The sequence below is a fragment of the Thunnus maccoyii genome, chromosome 11, assembly GCF_910596095.1.
Source record: "Thunnus maccoyii chromosome 11, fThuMac1.1, whole genome shotgun sequence".
Classification (NCBI taxonomy): domain Eukaryota; kingdom Metazoa; phylum Chordata; class Actinopteri; order Scombriformes; family Scombridae; genus Thunnus; species Thunnus maccoyii.
The window spans coordinates 546,804-571,308 of NC_056543.1; the positions used below are offsets into that span (position 1 = coordinate 546,804).

Consider the following 24,505-nt stretch of genomic DNA (forward strand, 5'->3'; position numbering starts at 1 on the left):
TACGACGTTTCTGTTAGTTTCCTGTATTGATGTGAGGAAGGTTACAGTCTCCTCATCATCGCTCCACACACATCTGCTGTTTCAGCTCTTCAGTGATTCATGTTTCTGTATTTTCAAATCTTGTGCTGCAACTAACGATTATTGTCATTATTAATTAATCTGTGATGAATCTATTAACTGTTTGGTCTGTAAAACACAGCCGAAGGAGACGAAGACATTCAGACCTGGTCCCAAAGGATCCCAAAGACAGTAAAACCTGGTCTTAGAGTGACCAGAGCCAGACTGAAATAGACCCAGTCAGAAACAGATCCAACAACAACCGGACTGGATTTACAAGAGACCCAAAGAGATGTTAGACCCAGTCCACAACAGACCCTCGGACTATAAAAACTGATTCATGGACCCAAGACCTGCTGCGACAGAACTGGACTCGCTTGGACCCAAGTAGACTGAACATCATGTAGATCCCAGAGTGCAGACCTCTAGCGGGTCCTTAAACAGAGACAAAAACCAGACAGAAGCAGATCCATCATTAAATAATCTAATCTGATGTTTGAATCGTCCACAGTTCAGCACCTGACGACCCGACAGCTGCACAAAGACAACCAACTAAAAAACCGTCTGAACGCAGAAGAAGAAGAAAAGGCGACGGGGTCCCGAGCGCTCCAGAATCCGGCACCTGCTGATCACGTGACGTCCACATTGATCTGATTTCTCTTCACAGCAGCGGACAGACAATACTCACAGAGAAGTCAATGTCCCGCCGCTCGGCCGTGATGAATGTGGTGGCTTTGTGTGCCGCCGCAGGTTTCTGCTGGCTCAGGTCAATCACTATTAAATTACAAAAGTCCAGCACTCAAAGGCCGATTGATAGATGGATACCGCAAACACACCGACCACAAAGAGGCCAAAGAAGAGGCCAAAGAGGCCTGACTGCATCCAGACACAGCAGAGACTCTTTCACCAGGAGTCCACCTCAATCATCTGCTCACTCTAATCTAAACCTGAGGAGGGACGGACATTTACTGCCGTTTATTAACATTAAAACAAAGTTCAGCTTCCTGTTGTTTCATAAAAGATGAAGACACACCTTCCTGTTTACAGGTACAAACACTACTCATCCTCACAGCAGAGCTTTACACACATTTTACACACATTTTACACACAATTCAATTATTACAATGAAAAAGACAAACAAACAGGTAAATACTTGTAACCAGTGCAGAAAAATAGTGAGTACATTTACTCAAGTACTGTACTTCAGTACAGTTTGAGGTACTTGTACTATACTTGAGTATTTCCATGTGATGCTACTTTCTACATTTCAGAGGGAAATATTGTACTTTCTACTCCACTACATTTATTTGACAGCTTTAGTTACTTTTCAGATGAAGATTTGACACAATGGATAATATAACAAGCTTTTAAAATACAACACATTGTTAAAGATGAAACCAGTGGTTTCCAACCTTTTTGTCTTTTGACGTCTTACAAAAAGCAGTGTGTAGTCGGGGTCACATTTCACATGTCTATGAGTTGTTAACAGCTCCACCAAATAGTGATTTTTCCCTCTAAACTTCTCACATGCTTTCATTTCAATAAATGTTCAAATGATCCAATATTTCAGCAAAAATCAAAGATTAGAGAAAAAGTCCAAAAACTGAAAACAGATTTGTGTATCAGAACTTTGTTTTTTCTTCTTTCCTCTCCCATTAATCATCTCACCACCCCTCAGATTTATCTGCTGACCCTTTGGAGGGGCCCGACCCCTAGGTTGGGAACCACTGGACTAAACTAGCTAACTGTATATAAAGTAGTGTAAACTAGCTCCACCTCCAGCAGCTACAACAGTAACATGCTGCTCTAACACTGATGCTTCACTATTAATAATCTAATGATGTCATATATAATAATATATCAGTCAGAGGGACCAAACCACTACTTTTACTGCAATACTTTAACTACATCAAGCTCATAATACTTATGTACTTTTACTGCAATACTTTAACTACATCAAGCTCATAATACTTATGTACTTTTACTGCAATACTTTAACTACATCAAGCTCATAATACTTATGTACTTTTACTGCAATACTTTAACTACATCAAGCTCATAATACTTATGTACTTTTACTGCAATACTTTAACTACATCAAGCTCATAATACTTATGTACTTTTACTGCAATACTTTAACTACATCAAGCTCATAATACTTATGTACTTTTACTGCAATACTTTAACTACATCAAGCTCATAATACTTATGTACTTTTACTGCAATACTTTAACTACATCAAACTCATAATACTTATGTACTTTTACTGCTTTAAAGTATCTGAGTACTTCTGACGGTAAAAGACCAAATTAAAGCAATAAAATAATCGCATTAAGAACTAAGAGGACTCAGACTGAGGGGGAGGACAGCAGAACACGTTGAGGAGTGATGGATCAGAGATGTGAACTGGTTTCAGTCCACCCAAATAAAACACAGTTAGAATCTGCACTGTAGTTGAACTGGAGACCAGTACAGGTGAGATGCTCCCTGCTCACTTTTCTTCAGTGAATCTCCTCCATGAGAACATAAATACCTCTGCAGAGGAGTCATCAGCCCCTCCTCTGCGTGTTTCTCTGAGCGTTTATATTTTCAAAGAGCCGGACTCGCTGTGTTTAGGAGGAGGACCGCGGGCGTGTAGAGGGATTGTCGGCCATGCATATAATCGCTTACTTACACTCTGTGAGTTTGCTTTGGATCGGCCACATTAGCATCTGAAAATGAGCTGAGAAACACTGGAGGCCAGAGGCAGCGTCATCCTGCAGCTCGCTGTCACTGATCCGAGCAGGCAGAGATACACGAGAGGCCCGACGCCACCGCCGAGCGCTTTCCAGCTACACTCACACAGCTCTGCTCTTCTTCTCTCATTCTCTACATCTAGTGTTCAACACAGGAGCCTCCATCCTCTGTGTAACGACAGGTTCATGTCATTCATGGCAGGATTTCAGACTCTCAACTAAACTTACTTTAGTATTATTATTATTTAATCTCTACACAAAATCTATCACAGAACAGCCTTTCTTCACTGCAGGAATATTAAGAGTTCAATCGTTTTTAATAAAGAAAGATGCAGAAAAAGTCACTGACCCCATCTCTAGTTGACCTGACTACTGGACTCTCCAAAACATCAGAGGAGAGAGCACATTACACATCCTGAAGCTCTTTACACACCGGGGACGTGATGAATAAACCACACCAGCACATGAAATACTGTCCTGCCAATAAACATCACAACTATTCACACCGGCAGCAAAACCAGTTTACGACAGAAACACGGAAACACCAATTTGCAACAGAATTTGCGTCAGCTGATTGTGTTCTGTGTGAAGGTACTCATGACTCCGGTGTAAAGACCTTCAGTGTTTATATGGGAACCAATGTCAAAGTGTTAAATTAACATTATAAACACTATGACAGTTTGAATGAACAAACTCTTGTAGTGTAAATTATTAACACCATGATGGATAACAACAGCACTGGTCAGCGTTCAGAGTTCACTCAGTAGAGACACTCATACAGTAACACTCGGTGGTGACAGTCCTTCAATTTATCACCTAAAATTGACCCTAAACGATTGTTGATCATGTGTTTCAAGGCGTCTACTGGACTTGGCACCATCTGAAAGTGGAGCAGTAATCACTCCAAACAGGGACTGCAATGAAAGAAACTGGATGTTTTCCTGTAACAAGGCCTTCACATTATATTTGACAACCAGGGCGCTCATAAAAACCCTGCAGTGACCTTGAACAATATAATACTGCCAAAAACATGAGGCAGCTCATTACTGCTGCCTGCACAGCACAGAACAATGAGTCTGAAAGTATCGCAGCTCATGAAGTGTGACGATTATTACAAACATCGTCTCCATTTCTGATACCAAAGAACAGACGTCATTTCCCAGAAAGATGCAAACATTCAATCGCATCTCATGAAGAAAACTACATTTAACCCGAGATGTGACACTTACTTCATGTGACACATCGGTGTGAAAGTGCTGAGTCAGCGTTTTCGTTTTGAGAAGCCTGGACTCGATACCTTCAGCGGTGATTCTCAATGACAGTTTGTTATGTTATTGAAGTTTTTAATGCCTTGTTTTTGGCTTCATACCTCATACTCCAAACGTGAAAAACCATCACACAAATGTGACACCTACACATTGTTGATGAACGTGGCTTTAACACTTCTGCCTTTAAGCTTCCTGTTGTTGTGTCAACTCGAATGCTGTAGACCGAGCACAAGAAGGAACACACTTTTTAATGAAGTGGTTCCCTGCAGGAGATGAGCTTCTTCTCCATGTCCATGTAGAAGGTGCTGATGGCCTGCTTGCTGGTCCCAGAAGCAAGAAGGAATGGCTGCCTGCTGAGGCCCTTCTGGTTCTCCAGGTGTTCTTCTAGGCTCCTACAGGATTGAGGGTAAAAGTGACAGTTACATCATGATGTGTTCTTTAAAGCTTAAAGCTCAGACTGTGGCCCAGTACAAACACAACTAGGCCCACAGCCTGGGATGTGCTGATCTCCAGTGCTTTCTTTTTCATGGGCAGAGGTGGTCCAGTGTCAGCTTTATCCTTAAAACTCCACTTTAACCTACTGCCCGTGACCTCTGCAGGCTTCCTGAGCTGTGTTAAGCTCCATTATAGGAACTGTGTATGCCCAGTAGTGTTTAACTGAATCCCTGTGTGATCATCAGAGGATTCATCTTCGTATTGATTCTGGAAGTGAGGCTCCTGCTTCTCTGATCACCTTTTTTATAGAAATGTGCCATTTCTCCAGCAGTTTGCTTATTTCTGGTCCAAAGAGGAGGCTAAAATCTTGGCGTATCTGCAGCAACAGAGAGAGTTCAATATACATTATCTGACAATCCAATGATAAGCTTTTAGCTATGAATTAATAAAAGTGTTCCTTAGCAAAGACAGAGACATGATCCAAGTTCAACTTCATAATCAGCTGATAGCAGTAACCCCCTTTTAACAAGCTGTTCACAGAATAAATAAAAGTCAGGAACCAGAATAGTCAGGATTTACGTCGCTGTGTAATCACTGATACCAACAGCATGCAGCTCTTTCTCCTCATATCATCCCCCTCACAGAGCTGCTGTGGCTGCTATCAATCTAAATCTAATGCAGTATAACAGTTCTGCAGTAAATCTTACCTCCATCAAGGTTTTAATGTTCACTTTCTGTTGAAACTCATTTGGAGGCTGCAGTTTGTTCTGCTGTTCGATTGCATTATTTCATACCAGAGGTATTTCTAATATTTTGTCCACCCCATTTATAACAGTGAGGGTAGTCAAAATAGTAGAAACACTTCTCTGTATGACATAATATAATTTAACAACAGCACAGTGCTACAGCCTTCAAAATAACCATAAAGTTGAGAGCAACTCTCTGAGCAGTTTATGTTAAATCAACGTTACAACCTTCTAACGGGAGCGTTTCCTCAGTTTCAGCTATAAACTGGCAACTGAACATGTTTGAGCACTAATAATCAAAGCGGTCCTGCACACTGTCAAGTGCATCTAAGTAATCTTGATAACATCATTTCTTAGTGCAAAAATTAAATTTCAAAATAATGCAATTAAGGGAAAAACACAACTTTCTTTCCTGACGAGGGGATCTTTTAACGCAGGCAACACGGTGACAACCTCCAACATAATTCACTGCAGGGTTCCTGCCAGCAGGTCACAGAGACGCACAACAATCACATTACTGCAGTAATATGAGTCTACTGCAGGGTTGAGACCAACGCTGTCACCTGCTGATGACCAGTAACTAACTACTGGTAATTCAGCCCCGAGTCCACACATTAATATTGGTCATCATGCAGTACGGGAATTTAAAATGAAAAAAGAAAAGTTCAGTTTAATAGCTGTAACCGCGGGGACGAGCTGACCTATTTCACACAACTCTGCTCATCCTTACAATGAAACCTATATCCTGCTATCATCAACCATGTGCTGCAGGAATGTTAAACACAGCGTCCCGGTCTCTGCACACGCTGCAAGCACTGCGGTCCCTCCAGCTCTGGTCGGCAGGATCTGTTTTATCAGCTACACAGATTACAGCAGTGAGTTGAACAGTATACCTCTGACAAGGCCCGACAGGATGGTCTGGATTTGGCTCTGTGTCTTTAAAACTGAACGGGTTATTATTTAGATGGCAAGGAACCTTTCCAGAGTTACATGCTCAGTTCCAACAAAACACAAATCAAAAAGCAAATGTTAATAGACGTGGTTAACAATTCTGATTTAGACCAAGAGCAGCAAACTAGCGTCAGTCATCATTAAAGCATGACGGTGATGATGATCAAGAAAAGCCAAACTTGAAAGGAGTTGAATTGTGGATAAAATCTTGAATTCAGCAGACATGATGCTGCTTCCAAACATTTATCTTTCCTGACTCAACAATCAGGAACCAATAGAGAAACGGCTGCTTTGCTACGCCGCGATAAAGTTAAACCTTTTTCTAACAGGTGTCTTAATATTTCATATACTAATATTACAACTAGATTCTGTTAATGCAATATAAAACCAAGCTATTTTATAAATGTACTATTGTCATCATGACTGTCACTGATGACAAAACAAATCCCTTCCAGAGTGGATAATTCTGCCAACACGGTTTCATCCACAGTGATGGAGAACTTCTCTCTCACTACGTGATGAGCTTAACAGACAAAATGACATGAAAAGGGTTTAAATGACACAATATAATGATTTACACTCAGTTTGAATTACTGGTGAGTCATAATATTCCAGTTGGGAAGTTTACCTTCAGAAAGGAATTCTTCAGAATCAGCTGCTTGTAATTTGATGTATTTGTTTCTTCTTTGATGATTGTTTTTCCGTCTACAACATCAGACTGTAGAGGAAGAGGGGACAACATGACATTTCTTAAAACATCCTTCAATGCTATTTAATTATGAATAGATATTGCCTTTTAATAGCCTAAAAGACAATAAAATCAACTACACTCAGATGCTGTCTGATGGACTAAAATATTCTTGTTGGAAATGAAGGCGGCTGTACAGAAGCTCTTCCTGCCTCAGAGATCTGAATCTTTATATACTTGCTCTTCACACCTCTGGTGATGATTGTGATATCTTTGTATCCTCCAACAGAAGCACTGAAAAACACTGAATGGCCTCTTTCTGCCATCTCAACTGTTATGGTCTGAATTCTAAAGCTTGAATAATAGTCAAATATAACATTGGTTACATGGTTATATTTATTATAGCAACTCTATAGGTTAAACATTTTTCCCACCTTAACTTACCTGAAGGTTGATTTTCTGAATGAGGACCCTCCTGATCTCATCGATTGCTACAATCAAGAGATGCAAAGAAGCAAATTTCTATCAATTATGATGACAGGACAGTATTCACTCCTGAGATACATCAAATTGATTATGACATTTAAAAGAGGTGCAGTTAAAGGCTATAAATTTATGTTACATCCGTCAAGCCACATAATCTAAAACGCCATAACAAGCGTCAGCTAACATTAAGTTAATACACAACGCTGCTAACGGTTACATTAATGATCTGGGTAACACAGAGTTTCATGGCAGAACCACAGCATCATGTCATAAACTTCAACTTGTATAATTTTCATTCATAAGAATAAATCTTTCACATCAGAGCAGTTAAGACGTTTTCAGTTCTGCTACGTTTGAAGCATTTAACTTATTAATACCATTCATGTCTGAATGTTACTCCACTACTACAGTGTTTAGAGGAAACACACAGATTAAAAAATCCTCTAGACCCAAACAGTTTAAAACTATGTTCGTAAAGAGTTAGCGTTACAACTAAGCTAGCTTAACATTAGCCTCTGTTTACCAGCTAACGACGACGGGAACTCGGTAGTAAATATCGGTATTAAAATTACTCATGTCTCCAACATTTGAAACAGTGAGCCTAAATAAGCAAGTTAATACCAAACAGCAATAACACCAACAGAAATGGTTTGAATGTACTCACCAATCTCCGCTTCTCATGTTCGAGGCAACGGACAGAAAATGGCGGCTGTCACAGTTTTTCTAGCGTACCTGCTGCTGCCCACGAGCCCGGACGATGACAGACACAGGTGTTGAATACCATAAATTCTGATATTACGCCGACATTAGGTTCTCTCACTGGTACAGAACCAGCACCAGAACCTCAACACTTCACTCTTCGACAGCCTCCAGTGAATTTGCTGTGCAGCTTCTCCACACATTTAACCTTAGAACTGATTTTAAAATTATTTTAATGGTTTACAAAGCACTGAATGGTTTAGCCCCAGCCTATGTTGTATAGCTACTAAAACCACGTCCCAGCCCTGACGTCCTCTGACGCCCCGCTGCTGCTCTAACTGCACCGCACCCATAAAAACATGGAGGACACAACTTCACGCACCTGAAACCTGGAACACCTTACCTGCAGGGAAACTGGCCTCCAATTAACTTCCTCTCAAACATCTATGTCATTTATTGCACTTTGTGCACTTTAATGTCTATTTATAATGTATTTTCATGTTTTATCCTCTTATTTTTAGTGTACTGTAAAGTTTTGTAATTTTAAATGTATTTTTCTTATTTTTCTTAGCACCATGAAAAGTGCTAAACAAATTAATAAACTTCAACTATGTAGAGCTCCAACTAACCACTATTTTCAATATCAATTCATCTGATTATTTTTTCAATTACTCACTTTGTTTAAAATATCAGAAAATTGTGAAAAATATCCATCATAGTTTCCCAGAGTCCAGAGACGTCTGACCAATAATCCCAAACTCCAAATATTCAGTTTATTAGGATATAAACCCGAGCAAAGCAGAAAATTCTCTTCTGGAGAAACTGAAATGCCTCAAATGTGTTTTGTTTTTCTTGATACTGAACTGATAAACATTTTTAACAGGACGTTTTTAGATCTGTGTAGTTCTGTCCCGATGAATCAGACTCTGGTAGGTTTTCCTCCGTCTCGGTACGACTGGTTTGGACCAAAACAACAGAGACCCTTTAGAGGACATGATCCATCTGATTGACTACAAGGCTGCAAGTTTGTGCTAAAAGGCTCCCGTAGCCAGTAACGCGTTGCATGCTGGGATGTTGAAGAGTGATATCAACAGTTGTAGGGCTGCAACTAACATTTATTTTTTCATTATTGATTAATCTGTCGATTATTTTCTCCAATAATCGATTTGTTGTTTGGTCCATAAAATGTCAGAAAATGGTGAAAAATGTGGATCAGTGTTTCCCAAAGTCCAAGTTGACGTCCTCAAATGTCTTGTTTTGTCCACAACTCAAAGATATTCAGTTTACTGTCATAGAGACTAAAGAAACCAGAAAATATTCACATTTAACAAGCTGCAATCAGAGAATCTTTGCAGCTATAAACACAAATCAAGATCCGTCCTGGACTAACAACCAATCACATTGTGTTCTTGATGTTTGGGTAGATAAGAGCTTCTTCAGGACCTTCTTCCTGTGTTTACGCTCTTGCCCCAGACACATATGACCAATGAGAGGAGAGAACTTTCTCACCTGCTTTTAGTGATGCATTTTGGTTGGCTTGGATTTTTCTGTGTGTAAAAAAAGAAGCCGAACCAAGTTTATAAAGTCATCCCGATTCAGACCAGAACAAACACACTAGAGGTTTGAAAACGGCTGCAGAGATGATCGGGAATATAAATGTCAATGTCATCTGCAAAGAAAATCATTCTGCGTACAATCTGACATTTCTGAAGTCAAAGTTTGAAACTAGTTTGTAAGAAATTCAAACACACAACTGTGAAAATACAGTCAGTGTGTCAGTTTAATACTGAGCCATAACGTGACTGTTCTCATCTCCTCTGACAGAGAAACTCCTTCATGTTTAATCCTTTTTATTGATTAAATACCACACACACACACTCTCCCTTTAAAGCACACATGTGGTTCAACGCTGGGGACAGACCTGCACCAGGACTGTGATGGTGGGCTCCCAGTCTAACCAGTAATCCCTGTCAGTGTTTGATGTGTTCAGACAGCTGCTGTTCATTTAAACTCTAACAGAAACCAGACTCTCTGAGCTGAAACACACTCTGACTGATGTAATCTCTGTCAACATGTAATTACAATTATAACCATCTAAATATATTTACCATAAATGATAAAAACAAAGCAGCATTTGAATGATGCCGGCGGCCGTCACAAACTAGGAAATATAAATACATATAAAATATGTCTTAAAGATTCGACCAGTTTGAGTTTTAAAGATGCAGAACTTGTTTCACGCGTCTTTGTCTCCTCGAGGCTTTTTGAAACAGGTGTGAACTAACTAAACACAGCTGTTGGACTTAAACTACAACAGGAACACATCACTGCACTCTCCCTTAGTTTTAGGATTGATTTACAGATTTTATGGATTACTCTTAAAGCTCTTCATGGCTCCAGATTATAGAGATAATATTACAGATGATATAGTTGGTGTTATGTTTTAGACGCTGCACTTTTTAGATTTTTATCTTCTGTCTGGTCCACTGGTTTCTGTCTTGTTGATTTTTTCCTGAATCTTTGTTATGTAGGTTTTTTGCCTTCAACAGACAGTTGTTATCCCCTGCAGGATTTCTGCAGCTCCACCAAGTTACATTTAAGACTTTTCAAGACATTTTAATACCTGTTTCATGTCAAAGTCTGACAGATATCAATAAAAACCATCAGACCTTTGTGAATGAAATTTAAGACTTTTAAATACTTTGTAAGGCGATGCTTTGTAAGACCCAGCCCTGATGTCCTTAATGTAGATCAGAGGTTTTCAGACTGAGGAGCCTCCTCAGTTTGTGTCAAAATCCATCCTCCTCCTTCTTTGAGTCATAACTCAGTCAAATCTCAACACAGATACATGAAACACATATGACAATACCATCATCTATATCATCTGTGACTGTGCATACACCTCCATAAAACAGTGATCAGTGATAGCTGTCTGAACATCATGTTACACTGCAGACAGGAGCTGCTAACAGCTGATTCACAGGACTTTAATGGAGACTATTTGACTAATTGACCTTCTGTTTATATCCCCCAAAGCATTATGGGAATTGTAGTTCCAAGACTGGGCGCATGGTTATCCCCCAAATCAAAGTAAGACAAAGAACAAAGAATAATAACAGCAGACACAAAATCCATGTATCCAATATTTTTCTGACATCAGTAAGGCTCAGAATCCGATTCCTAGAACACTTATTGTTCTGTGTTGAAAACCAGCAGACACACAGACAAAAACTCAGTTATCACATGTTGAAATTGGACCGGGGGGGTGACGGTAGATGGCGGCGATGGGAGGCGGCACAGGATCATAGTTGATGCAACATCACCAGTTCACGTTTGATTGGAAACACTCAATGATTCATTTTCGTCTCATTCTCCAAAAGAACAGACTCGTCAATAGAAGCACAAGAATTTTCCATATTTTCGAATTTCTAATGTTTAGGTCATACAGACACAAACCTTGAACAGCCAAGACATCACACATATGGCACATTTATCTCATCATGTTTGTGGATGTTTTAAACAGAAGCAGTGTATGAGCCGCTCTGTTAATGATGGAGTGTCCAAACAAACACGAGGACAGTCAGTGATCCTCACAGGGAGCGGCTCGTTAAAACCTCGTCCTCTAATCTGACACTCACAGATTGACTGAACTCAGCAGATTAAATCCTGTCCTGTCTTTAATCAGAGTTTGATCCCTGGAGCAGAGGATGATCACACTGACCTGCTGACATCGGGGAACTGGACCGGGTAGTACAGGACCACACACTTGGGACGGATCAGTTGGTCCAGGTCTTTGGGCCGGTGGTCCGGGATCTTCTTCATGAAGGAGGAGATGGAGGACAGGAAGGAGTCCATGTTGAAGGCCGAGTTAAAGACGACCACGTCTGCCACCAGGCTGCAGGACAAAGAGAACACTGAGGTTGAAACTACAGGCAGCAAACTCATTTCTACATGAACAGACTGTCAACCAGCAGGGGCCAACAAAGGGCTGACCAGGGGCCAACAAAGGGCTGACCAGGGGCCAACGAAGGGCTGACCAGGGGCCAACAAAGGGCTGACCAGGGGCCAACTAAGGGCTGACCAGGAGCCTACAAAGGGCTGACCAGGGGCCAACTAAGGGCTGACCAGGAGCCTACAAAAGGCTGACCAGGGGCCAACGAAGGGCTGACCAGGAGCCTACAAAGGGCTGACCAGGGGCCAACGAAGGGCTGACCAGGAGCCTACAAAGGGCTGACCAGGGGCCAACAAAGGGCTGACCAGGGGCCAACAAAGGGCCACCAGGAGCCGATAAAGGGCCGACCAGGAGCCTACAAAGGGCTGACCAGGAGCCGACAAAGGGCTGACCAGGAGCCGACAAAGGGCTGACCAGGGGCCGACAAAGGGCTGACCAGGGGCCAACAAAGGGCCACCAGGAGCCGATAAAGGGCCGACCAGGAGCCTACAAAGGGCTGACCAGGAGCTGACAAAGGGCTGACCAGGGGCCAACAAAGGGCCGACAAAGGGCCGACCAGGGGCCTACAAAGGGCCGACCAGGAGCCTACAAAGGGCCAACCAGGGGCCAACAAAGGGCTGACCAGGGGCCGACAAAGGGCTGACCAGGGGCCAACAAAGGGCCACCAGGAGCCGATAAAGGGCCGACCAGGAGCCTACAAAGGGCTGACCAGGAGCTGACAAAGGGCTGACCAGGGGCCAACAAAGGGCCGACAAAGGGCCGACCAGGGGCCTACAAAGGGCCGACCAGGAGCCTACAAAGGGCCAACCAGGGGCCAACAAAGGGCCGACCAGGGGCTGACCAGGGGCCTACAAAGGGCCGACCAGGAGCATACAAAGGGCTGACCAGGGGCCTACAAAGGGCCGACCAGGGGCCTACAAAGGGCCGACCAGGAGCCTACAAAGGGCTGACCAGGGGCCTACAAAGGGCCGACCAGGAGCCCACAAAGGGCCAACCAGGGGCCTACAAAGGGCCGACCAGGAGCCTACAAAGGGCTGACCAGGGGCCTACAAAGGGCCGACCAGGGGCCTACAAAGGGCCGACCAGGAGCCTACAAAGGGCTGACCAGGGGCCTACAAAGGGCCGACCAGGGGCCAACAAAGGGCCGACCAGGGGCCTACAAAGGGCCGACCAGGAGCCTACAAAGGGCTGACCAGGGGCCTACAAAGGGCCGACCAGGGGCCTACAAAGGGCTGACCAGGGGCCTACAAAGGGCCAACCAGGAGGCGCTACAGATGGAGCAATCAGCTGCCCGCTGATCTGTTAGCTTACGTTTCTGTTTCAGCATCACAGAGATGAAACATTTAGTCAACTGACGGAAAAATAATCAGAAATCATTTCCTGCAAAAATGCCAAATCATTCTTTAGTTCCAGCCTCTGTTTTAATTGTTACTGAAGCTCTGTACTGTCTTTTAATTACTGTTGCTGCTTCTGTTTCCAGTGTTTAAACTGCAGCCTTTGTGATTTAAAACCAGGTTTTGATATAAACGGTTGAGTCTGATCTGCAGCAGAACTCTGCAGGGTTGATCAGAAGCTACATTATAATTCAAATTAGTAAAACAATCTGGCTTCAGTCCAATCAGACGTCTCTTAACGACAGCGCATTATTTAATGCAAGCGTATCTGCCTGCAGTAATGACATTACGGCAGATGGAGCAGCTCTGACTTATCGACATGCTGCCCTGCAGATCAACAACAATCAGTTTCTGTAGAGAGACGCTCGTTACTGATTAATGACAACACTTCAATTAGACAGACAGCATCATGTCGGCCCAGGTAATTAACCAATCACGTGCTCCCTGACACGCTCATTAAGACAAACTGTGAGAGCTGAGCGGAGTCAACCAAGTCATTAATCTGCACTCAGCTTTCATTATTAGACTGTAGATATTAATTAACTATTAAAGCACTTATTAAACACTGTAGTACTTATTATATAATACTACAAAGTACACTGATCATTACACACTGCAGTACTTATTATAATGACTGCACACGACTCTAAAGGACCCCTGTATGTTATCACTGTAGTCACTGTATCAGCTGGAGATCACATGATCTCTTGGTACCAACAGAAACGTATCCATTGCACCACATATGATAAGAGGAAAGTTTATGATCTTCACATGTATCAGTTTATTCAACACTTCCTGCTGATGTTTGTTTGACACTCAGGCCTGGAACCAGAGAACATCTGGCTTCTTTGCTTTGAAAATGGCCTGAACGTCTAAATGTTTCACCTCTAATTTTATGTGCTTCATAACTAACGTTTCCACAGTGGTACCATGAAATGTTTCGGTTTGGTTGTTTGGGTGTTAGTGCTGTGTGCAGAGCGGTTTTCATGTTTTGCTATTTTTCTGTTTATATTTGGTTTGGTTTGATATATCGTCTCAGCATGGACGTTGCAGTGTGCAGATGTGCAGTAGTCACATCGCAGGAGGACAAATTAACTCAAACACATCATGCTACAACTTTGTTGCTGCTTCATACAAAAGGAAAAGTTTTCATTCTCCATGACTGATCAACCAGAAAGTGTCTGATGTGACTTCATTTAGTCTGATTTAAGGGTTTGATCACTTCCAGTTGTAACCAAAGCAGCAGCACCAGTCGCCTACAACCTGAACATGAATAAACGTCACACAGTGAACTGATGGCTGCCTGAAAACATGCAGCGCAGCTACAGACACACGTAACATCAGCTGGATGCAGCCGGCGTCCACTTACACTCAGCAGCACCTCGTCCTGCTGCTGGGTAAGACTTAAACTGGTTTAAACTGGGTAAAACTAAACTGGTTTAAACTGGTTTAAACTTAAACTGGGTAAAACTTAAACTGGTTTAAACTGGTTTAAACTTAAACTGGGTAAAACTTAAACTGGTTAAAAGTTAAACTGGTTAAAAGTTGAACTGGTTAAAAGTTAAACTGGTTAAAAGTTGAACACACAACTTGCAGTGTCCAGATCTATCTGTACTTACATCTTGCTGACATATAAATAAATGTGTTTTCGAGTCCTCAGCTGGGAGGCCTGTTTATCTTCCAGCACACAGATCAAACATGTAAACATCATTAGAAACAGTAGATTACATGTCAATAACACACAGCCCATGTGTAAAGTGCATTAAGGAACGTGTTGTTCTCTCCACTCGCCATGCTGCTGTCAGAGTCGCACACCTGAAACTGAAAGTGGAGGAGTCCAAGCTAATGTCTGAAGGGGTGACGGAGGGTTGAACCAAGTGTGAAGTAGGACAGGGGTCGTTTCATTAGAAGCGGACAGACTTTTAAAGGACCCAAATGATAAAAATCAGGATTGTTAATTGTACATGAGGAACGCTCTGCCTGTATCTGGTGAAATCTCGTGTATTTTTCATATCGCAATATATATATCAGAGAAAAAGATATTGCAATGTCATCTTTTTCCAGCACGGTGCAGCCCTAGTTTCTATAAATAAAAACCTACCAGGAACAGCAGCTTGTTTTCTTTTAACGTGACATCTGCAGGAAGTGTTGAGCGGTAACGACAGCAGATTAACGCTGATCAATGACTGCTGCAGTCAGTGACATGAAATAAACTTTATATGAAGTTAACATGACAACATGGAGGACGAGTTGAACAACTGCACACAGGCGCAGATGAGATATAACATATAAAAACTACAGACCTGATTCACTCTGCAGGTCTATGAAGGCATGAAACGCTGCTTAAAGAGAATTTACAGTACATAGAAAATAAAAGCCTGTTTACCATGAGAGGACTTGGTTGTATCCATACTGGAAGTCCCTCTCCTGGTCTTTGCGGACCGGATAAACCAGCTGGTTCTCGTGGAAGTACAAGACCTTCTTCAGACGGGCCAGGTCCGGTCTGAGAGCCACCAGCTCACAAAGGTTCAGAACGGAGCTGCAGAACAAAACTCTGCAGGAAACAGACACGAAGCCGACAGAAGGAAAATATTATAATAATAATAATAATAATAATAATATAATAGGAGAGCAGGAGGACAACAAACACACAATAACATGATGATGAGCTCATCTCAACAGTCTGAACTAAACCTCATCACAAAAACACTCACATGAGATAATAAACACATTCTGTTGAAATCATCAATATTATTTCTATTATTTTCTCTTTTTTCTTCTTCTACTATTTTCCTTTGATCTTATTTATTTATACTTTTTTCATTTTTTTACAATTAATCTATCTATTCTCTTTTCTATTCTATCTATTCTAATCTAATCTATTCTTTTTTTCTCTCCTTTATTGTCTTCATTATTTAATTTCATATTATTTTGTTTTTATTTACTCTCCACAGTCCTGCTGACGGCTTTATTACTTATGTTCTGTTATGTAACGATGCCTGTACAGTCTCAGTTCTCCTGAGCTTTCACTCATCATCTCAGGTCTTCATCAGTAAACGGTCAGTGTTCAGATGATGATGTGAGTTTAAAGTGTATTGAGAGCAGTGCAGCACAGCCTCCTCACTGTTTAACTAGCGTCTCCCTGATGGCAGCAGTTTGTATTATGATCCAGGACCTGGGGGGGGTCAGCCTGTCTAACTGTAGTCTTCTCAGACAGCATCACTGTCACTGCTGTGTGGACCAGTCTGTTTATTTGTGGAGATCGTGTAACGTAATATTCTCTCTATCACAGCACCATCAAATATCATCACTACTCTCTGTCCAACCGCACAGGAAGTAGAGTCTCTGTCGGATCCTCGTGCACACAGAGTTCACGTGGACGTTCCACGACAGATTACAGTCAATATGTTCACAAGTATCTGTAAGAATGAACCTGGCTAATACCTGCCTTACGGACCAGTACTGGACTGTTTTCTTAGTGTTTACAATGAGATGAAGGTCGTCTCACCACTGTACAAGCTGTTTCACCTCCAAACTAAAGAAAATCACCAGAAACCTGACAGTGAAAGTGCAGGATGCTGCTCGTCCAGTCATTGGTGTATAATGTCAACAGAACAGGACTCACACATCCATGAGGAACATCTGTTAATGACTTTAGACTCAGATCACGTCTGGTTCACTCAGAAATGAGCCAAACCACCTGATGATGATAAACAGGTTAACAGTCGTCTGTCTGAGCTTCAATCACTGTTTCTCTTCTTGTTCCTACAGCTGGATGTTTGTAGCTATGTGCTGTATATATTAGGTATGTGCAGAGAGCCCAGTATTTGTATCTGTATCTGTATTTGTTGAGCAGTGTTTCCTCTATAAATGAACAGGAGAACCAGAATCTCCGCCAGGCCCAAAAAAAAATTTTGATGCCGAAAACAACGCAAAATATCCATTAATTCTGAAATCAACAGCGAGCCTCTGTACAGCTGTTCTGAAACTAGAGTAACCTCCGTGTTATGTGTGGCGTAGTGGGTTGACTGAGACAGCAGAGGAAAAGGTTAGCAGGAAGTTGTCAGTGTGTCAGTTAATGTGCAGTACAGACTGCAGTGTGTCAGTAAATGTGCAGTACAGACTGCAGTGTGTCAGTTAATGTGCAGTACAGACTGCAGTGTGTCAGTAAATGTGCAGTACAGACTACAGCGTGTCAGTAAATGTGCAGTACAGACTACAGCGTGTCAGTAAATGTGCAGTACAGACTACAGCGTGTCAGTAAATGTGCAGTACAGACTACAGCGTGTCAGTAAATGTGCAGTACAGACTACAGTGTGTCAGTAAATGTGCAGTACAGACTACAGTGTGTCAGTTACTAAATGCTGCAAGACCAAGAAAAGTCTTGTCTGTTGTTTCCCAACTGCTGGAAAAGTGAAAGAGGTTAGCTCCAAAGTTAGCAACAATGTGTTAGTCTAACCTGACGACACTAATCAGAGAAATGTGTAGCTGCTGAGTCTATATATATATACATACACACACACACACACACACACATATATATGCACACACAAATATATGTGTATGTATACATATATACACATATATACATATATATGTACACACACACACACACACACATATATATATATATATATATATATATATAGTGGTGTATTTTCATTAAAAGTCATTGGTGTGCTTAAAGACAATATTAAGCTATGCAGATTGATTTTACAAGTTTATAAGCAATAAGGGCTAGTGTGATACAATTTGTATTGGTGTAGTTATAATCTCATGAACCATAGTTAATCACAATGTACATATAGAGGCACGGTAGAAGAATCATAATCATACACTGGAGAAATTTGAGTGTGTTTGTATTACATGTCACTTTGCTTGGGTCTGCTAAAGTCTTCACCTTTTAAAAAAATACTCTCTGGAGGAGATCAAGAAATAAGGTTGTAAAATGACTAGAATAACTTATAAAAAATAAAAGGCCAGAAGACAACTTGGCAATAACGGTGTAAAATGATTCCCAATACTTATATAAAAATTGGATATAATCAGGTAGAATTGAATATGCCAGTACATATCCTCAAACAGCTCAAAACCTGTTTTGAAGAGTTTTGACCAACAACGAGTGACGGAGATAAAAGTAACATAATAATTGGTCAAAAATTAGGGAGGGTGGATGATAAGGTGTGACCTAAGCCGACCCAAGGGAATAAAAACAATGCCCCAAAGAAAAACCTTTGGAGCGATTTGGTTCGTTGTAAAAGTGCTGATTGCTCCCCTTTTTTGCCGGCATTAAAGAACACTTTGCTGCTTGGACCTCTGACTCCCTTTTTATTTTCAAAAGAGAGTTTTTTGCTCTGGTACCTTTTTCTGCAACAATTTGATACAAAAAAAAAAAAAAAAAAAAAAAAAAAAAAAAAATATATATATATATATATATATATATGTGTGTGTATATACACACACACACATATATATATATATATATGTGTGTGTGTATATATATATATATATATATATATATATATACACACACACACATATATATATATATATATATATATATATATGTGTGTGTGTATATATATTATAGCATGCACTATATTAGCATTACTTGATTGTTCCCTGTGTGAGTCTCACCTGTATGAGGGGCAGGTGGGGATGGTCTGGCTGAAGTGCAGCGCCGCCGTCCTCGCCCTCCAGTGCCATTTCTTGGCGGGCAGCGTGAAGGTGCAGCAGCCGCTCAGGTGGGTCTTCAGCAGGTCGATCAGCTGTTTGTGAGATCCGCCGTAAAACGCCTCCACCAGCAGAACGCTGGGAGACGAACCGCTCTGACAGAGAGAGGACATCACTCATTATTGATTAGCTTCTCTTTGTATGTTTATTCCTTTATGTCGAGTTTATTTTGATCTGTGCAACATAAAGAAACTGATATAATTAATGTTTTAATGATTGCTGATTGATTATTTGCTACATAAGATCCATTAATGTAAATTTGAAGAAATTAAATGGTTCAGTGGGCCATGTCTATAAACTGATTACTGTTATTAAACTTAAATAGTCTGATGTGATTGAAAAGCTCTTCTTGTCATACAGATGTGATTGGAAACAGGACTGGGACAATTAATTATTGATTGGACATTATAGTATTTTTTAAAGAAATATACCAAAAACTGTACAGCTTCAAGTTTCTCAAACATGGATATTTATTTATTAATTTTGTTGAAAATCTTTGGATTGCAGAGGGCTTACAGATGAATCAATAATCATTATTGTTCCAGTAATAATTGATACTGTGATGAACAGAAAGCAGCTCGTGTGTCTGACAGATGTCCGTTCACTTCCTGTTGTTGACATTTGAACAAACGTCAGAGTGAAAACATCATTTATGGATTCAAATAAACTTCATTTTACTACAGTTTCATGCTGCCAACAATAATTACTTTGCAGCAAATAGATCAACACTAAAATGCATCAATGATCAGTTTATGAAGTGTTTTTAGATCAGATGTATTGATCCCCAGGTGACTGTTGGTTTGCAATCTATCACATCGATTAACTGATAGGAAATCAGAGAGTAAAGTGAATATTTTGGAGCAAAGTGAAGACGTCAGCGAGGCTTCAGAGACACCGACGCACCGAATGATTCATCAGCTACTCCAGAAAATAATCAGCACATTGATAATGAAAATAATCTTGCAGCTCTACACTGGATGTTACATCTGAATTTAACATTTAACAGATTTAACTAATGATGATGAACTATTAGATATGAAGAATAAGTCTGTGTGATGATTTATTTAAATACTTAAATGCATCTCAGCACCTGCTTTTCACCAAAACTGAAAGTGGCACAGAACTCATTAAATAAACCATATTCATATGTCTGTAATTATTTCCACGACACAAATCTCTAAATGTCTTTCAGAGTCAGGAATCACATTTACTCAGTGTTTTATTTTATATTCATGATTTACATACATGGAGTCTAAAAATCCTGAATCAGCCAATAAAAAGCCGCTGAGCTTCCGAACGTCGCGTCTCTCAGCGTGCAGATGGAGAAAAGGAGCAGAAAGTAACTTAGCGCAGCAGTAATGTCGTCTATTTGCAGCACAATGCGGCCTGCTGGAGACGCAGCGTGTCCATTATGATGTGAGGCGTTTACACAGCGAGGAGCAGGAAGTGGACGGCTTACAGCATTAAGACACGACGACGAGTCCCCGAGCTTTCTGTCCTTCCACTGAATTCCCTCCCAGTGATTTCCAGTCCACCCTCCATCTTCCTCTTCCATTTAGCTGCCCACAATGGGACCTAATGTCTGTGCAGCACTCAGCGCTCGCCCACAGACTGCTCAATCAGTCAATATCAGTAATGCTACTCATATCTGGAGAAAGGAAATGAGCTGTGCAATCTGCTTCTTCTTTCTTTCTCTTCTCAGTGGCAGGGAGGCAGATACAGCGCTGCTGGTTCAGCAGAGGTTAAATGCAAATGTTTCAAAAATAAAAATCTGATTGGAAACAGACACATAATGTCGCCTATTGTGCTAAAACGGTCCAATCTATTTCCTGAATGCCGTCAAAATAATGTGAAATATGAAAATGTGAAAAGCGTCCGGGGGGGGGGGGGGGACGAACGGAGATTCTTCGATTAACTCGCTGGCTTTCGACCTTTTTGGCCTTTAAAATGAAGAAAAGTCGTCTGGTTTGAGGTTTCAGGCCTCAGACATGAAGAAGAGTCTGGAGGTCCTGACCCCGAGCACGGACACCACTGCATCAATATTCATTATTATTCATTCATTCATGTGTAATCATTTCAGATCAATATATTTATCAGTTCACATGTTCACAAGAATAATAAACCATAATAACAAATATCACGCACCCCCCCGAAGCCAGGAAATAAACAGCTACTAAATACAAAATACAACAAAAAAATGGAAAAATAAAAGTCATGAAGCTTAAAAAAAAAAAGTCAACAAATTAAAAAAATACGACAAACGCAGAGAAACAAAAACAATCAGAGAATAAAAGTCAGCAGATATGAACATTAATAAAATAAAAACTGCAACAATTAAATTTAACAAAAGAAAAATAAAAGTGAAAAAACAGAAATAAAACTATTTAAAAATATCAAATAATTTGATGAAGATAAAAGTCAGAATGATCAAATTTAATAAAAAACGGAATAAAAAATAAAAGTGAACAAAATAAATTAGAAAAACAGAAAAATGAAGTTTGACAGAAGAACATCAAACATCTTTATCTGGAGATAAAAATCTACAAATGAGACAAAAAAGGATGAAATGTGATGATGAAAATCAGTCGAGATGAAGACAAGAATTTAACTGAACGAATAAAATCAACTAATATAAAAACAAGTCGATAGAAGGATGAATGACTGAATAAATCCAGAAATAAACAGGACGACAGTCGAACGTTATGATGAAAGTTGGCCGACGCAGCAATAAAAGCTTTGGATTGAGGAGAGAAAGACAGGCGGCAGAGAAGATGTCGAGAAAAGAGGAAAGAAGAGTAAAAATGGAAAAATCTGAGTGAAACGAGTGTAAAGTGGACTGAACAGCGACTGTGAGCGCTGACAGGAAATCGATCATTCCACCTTAAAGTCAAAGAGTCCCTGTGAACCACGGCGGGGGATTCCAGCCTCGCAGATTCATCTCACCTAGACACCTTTCCTCGCCCACTGCTTCAAACATGGAAGGCTGCCGACACACATGAAACAAAGGGTTAATGTCATCGATTTCCCCCTCAGCAGGGAATCCCCCTGTGCAGCGAGGGATTAATAACAGCTGAACGCAGCCGCTGCCACTCATCTCAATACCGGGCTGAGGAGGCTGAGTCAGCGCGCACAGCGAGCTGGAAAATCTGCCTCTCAGAATATTGGAAATGTTTTTTCTGCTTCTTCATGTTTCACTGTGTTTGTTGTGAAGCTGTGGGCGCCTTGCACGGTGACATCACCACCCTTTACATCAGCTTCAATCAATCACTCTTTCATCTGCACATCAAGAACCGTTCATATCATCAATAAGTTAGTCTGAGTGGATATCTGACACATTTACAGTCTTCTCAGCATCACATTCCCTCTTTGTGTTTCAGCTGCACTGGAATATATATATATATATATACACACACATATATATATACACACATATGTATTTAATTTAATTTACTGGTGAACATAATATCAGTTATGATGCATAAACAGGTGCAAGAAACTGTTTCCTCCATCCTCTCAATTCCCCGACAGCAACCAGCTGACAGTTTCAGGTGCTTCTCTGCGTTGTTCCAGGAAGAGGCAGCAGCGCATTTAAAAGCTTTTTTCACTAATGCTGTTGTAACTATGGGGACCAACGTCTGCAGAACGTCTGAGAGCAGGTTTTTACACATGTATGTACACAGATAAGGAACCAGTACCAGATACAGCATGTATTAAACATAAAGCCCAACATAAAGTGAGCAGATCACTGTGGTCTAAAAAAGTAAACAAGCTGCCAAAATCAGGTGTTTCCCTGCCTGGAGAGCAATCAGAATGACAAGTTCTGATCAATAATAGTATCTAAATATCTGTATGTTGTGACCATTTCAGTTTCAAGCCTTTGAGCAGTTGAGATCTTAGAAAGATGAGATGATGGTAACTGTGCCATATGAAAGTAGCATGAACGTGTCTGCATTTAACACAAACTGACGCTGAGTCAAACAGGTCTGAACATCAGAGACAGACTGAGTGTCTGAACTACTGAGAGACATGAACAGCAGATAACTGAACGCAGCACTCCATGAATGATCACAAACATTATTTACATGTGTGGAGAACAGCAGTGGTCCCAGTATGGAGCCCTGGGGCACACCCTCAGATACAGCATGTGTATCCGTCAAGGTCACATGGTCTCCTGTATTCTCTATGGTGCGTTCTGTGTGTGGTTTGTTTGCTTTGTACTGTTTGTTGTTGTTGTGCTGCTGTATGTTTTTTGTTGGGGACTACAGATGCAAATTAGCTTCAAGCTAACTCTGGTGCAGTGCATCTTCAATGTTTCAAACTGCACACTGTCCCAGTCAATCAATCAATCAATCAATCAATCAATCAATCAAATCAATAAAAAGAGCTGCTCAATATTTCTTACAGTCCAGCGCTTCAATAATGTCATTCACACTTTAATAGCAGCAGTTATTGTTTTCTAACTAATAAACTCATCATTTAGAGATCAGTCTGTAGTTATTAACATCAGTGGATATTAAACATATAGTAACAAGAAGAGTGTTATTAGCTTCAGATCAACTTTTAAACACAGTTTAGTCCTCCATCACTTCCATTATGAAGGATCTTCTAATGGTCAGACTGACCAGGAGGAATGATTACAGCGTTAATGTTCATCTGACTGACTGACTGTTGCTTTAATGACTGGAAACAAAGACAACAGTGGATGTTTTAAAGCACACAGAGGTTTATAATGAACGGTAGAGCTGGCAGCTGTGCAGTAGAGAGCCGCCATACTGTTTGTTATAAAACTGATCATCAAGCAGCCAAGTTTCACTAATGGTTTCCTGTTATGTGGTGTCACGTAGAAGTTTGTCTTCATGTTGATCTGCTGTGATTCTGACAGAACTGAACTCATCATCAAGACTGACTGAAGTACTCCAGAGTACTCCGGAGTACTCTGAAGTACTCCAGAGTACTCCAGAGTACTCCGGAGTACTCTGGAGTACTCTGGAGTACTCTGGAGTACTTGTCATTTCCATATTGTGACTCTTTTCTTCTGTTTAAAGCGTAAAGAAGACAGTGAGGATTTTATATATTTTATATTTTCTGTATAGTTATGACAGTTGAATTAACATGAATATCTAATTAATTTCACAAATTGTAAAAATACATTTTATTTATAATTATTTTGTGATAACTGATTTCATATCCTATTTAAAATGAAAAAAACATTAAATATTAAAAACATATCATTTGTTATAATATTTTCTCTGTAACAGTAAACTGAAGATCTTCACCATCTTTGTGAAACATTGATCCACTTTTCACCATTTTCTGGACCAAACAACTGATCAATTAATCAGGAAAATAATTAACAGATGA

General features: G+C 40.6%; 1 protein-coding gene across 2 annotated transcripts in view; it reads right to left on the bottom strand.

Moving 5' to 3' along the window:
* The window catches only part of gtdc1 (glycosyltransferase-like domain containing 1), a 53,305-nt gene that overhangs the window by 25,429 nt on the left and 3,371 nt on the right, over positions 1–24,505 (bottom strand). The window contains exons 2-4 of one of the 2 annotated variants that reach the window (XM_042427377.1): positions 19,049–19,239; positions 15,798–15,965; positions 11,787–11,960 (exon numbers count right to left, since the gene is read on the bottom strand). In XM_042427377.1, the coding sequence (XP_042283311.1) occupies positions 11,787–11,960; positions 15,798–15,965; positions 19,049–19,239 (533 nt within the window). The remainder of the gene's footprint in view (positions 1–11,786; positions 11,961–15,797; positions 15,966–19,048; positions 19,240–24,505) is intronic. The other variant, XM_042427378.1, reaches the window with a different exon arrangement.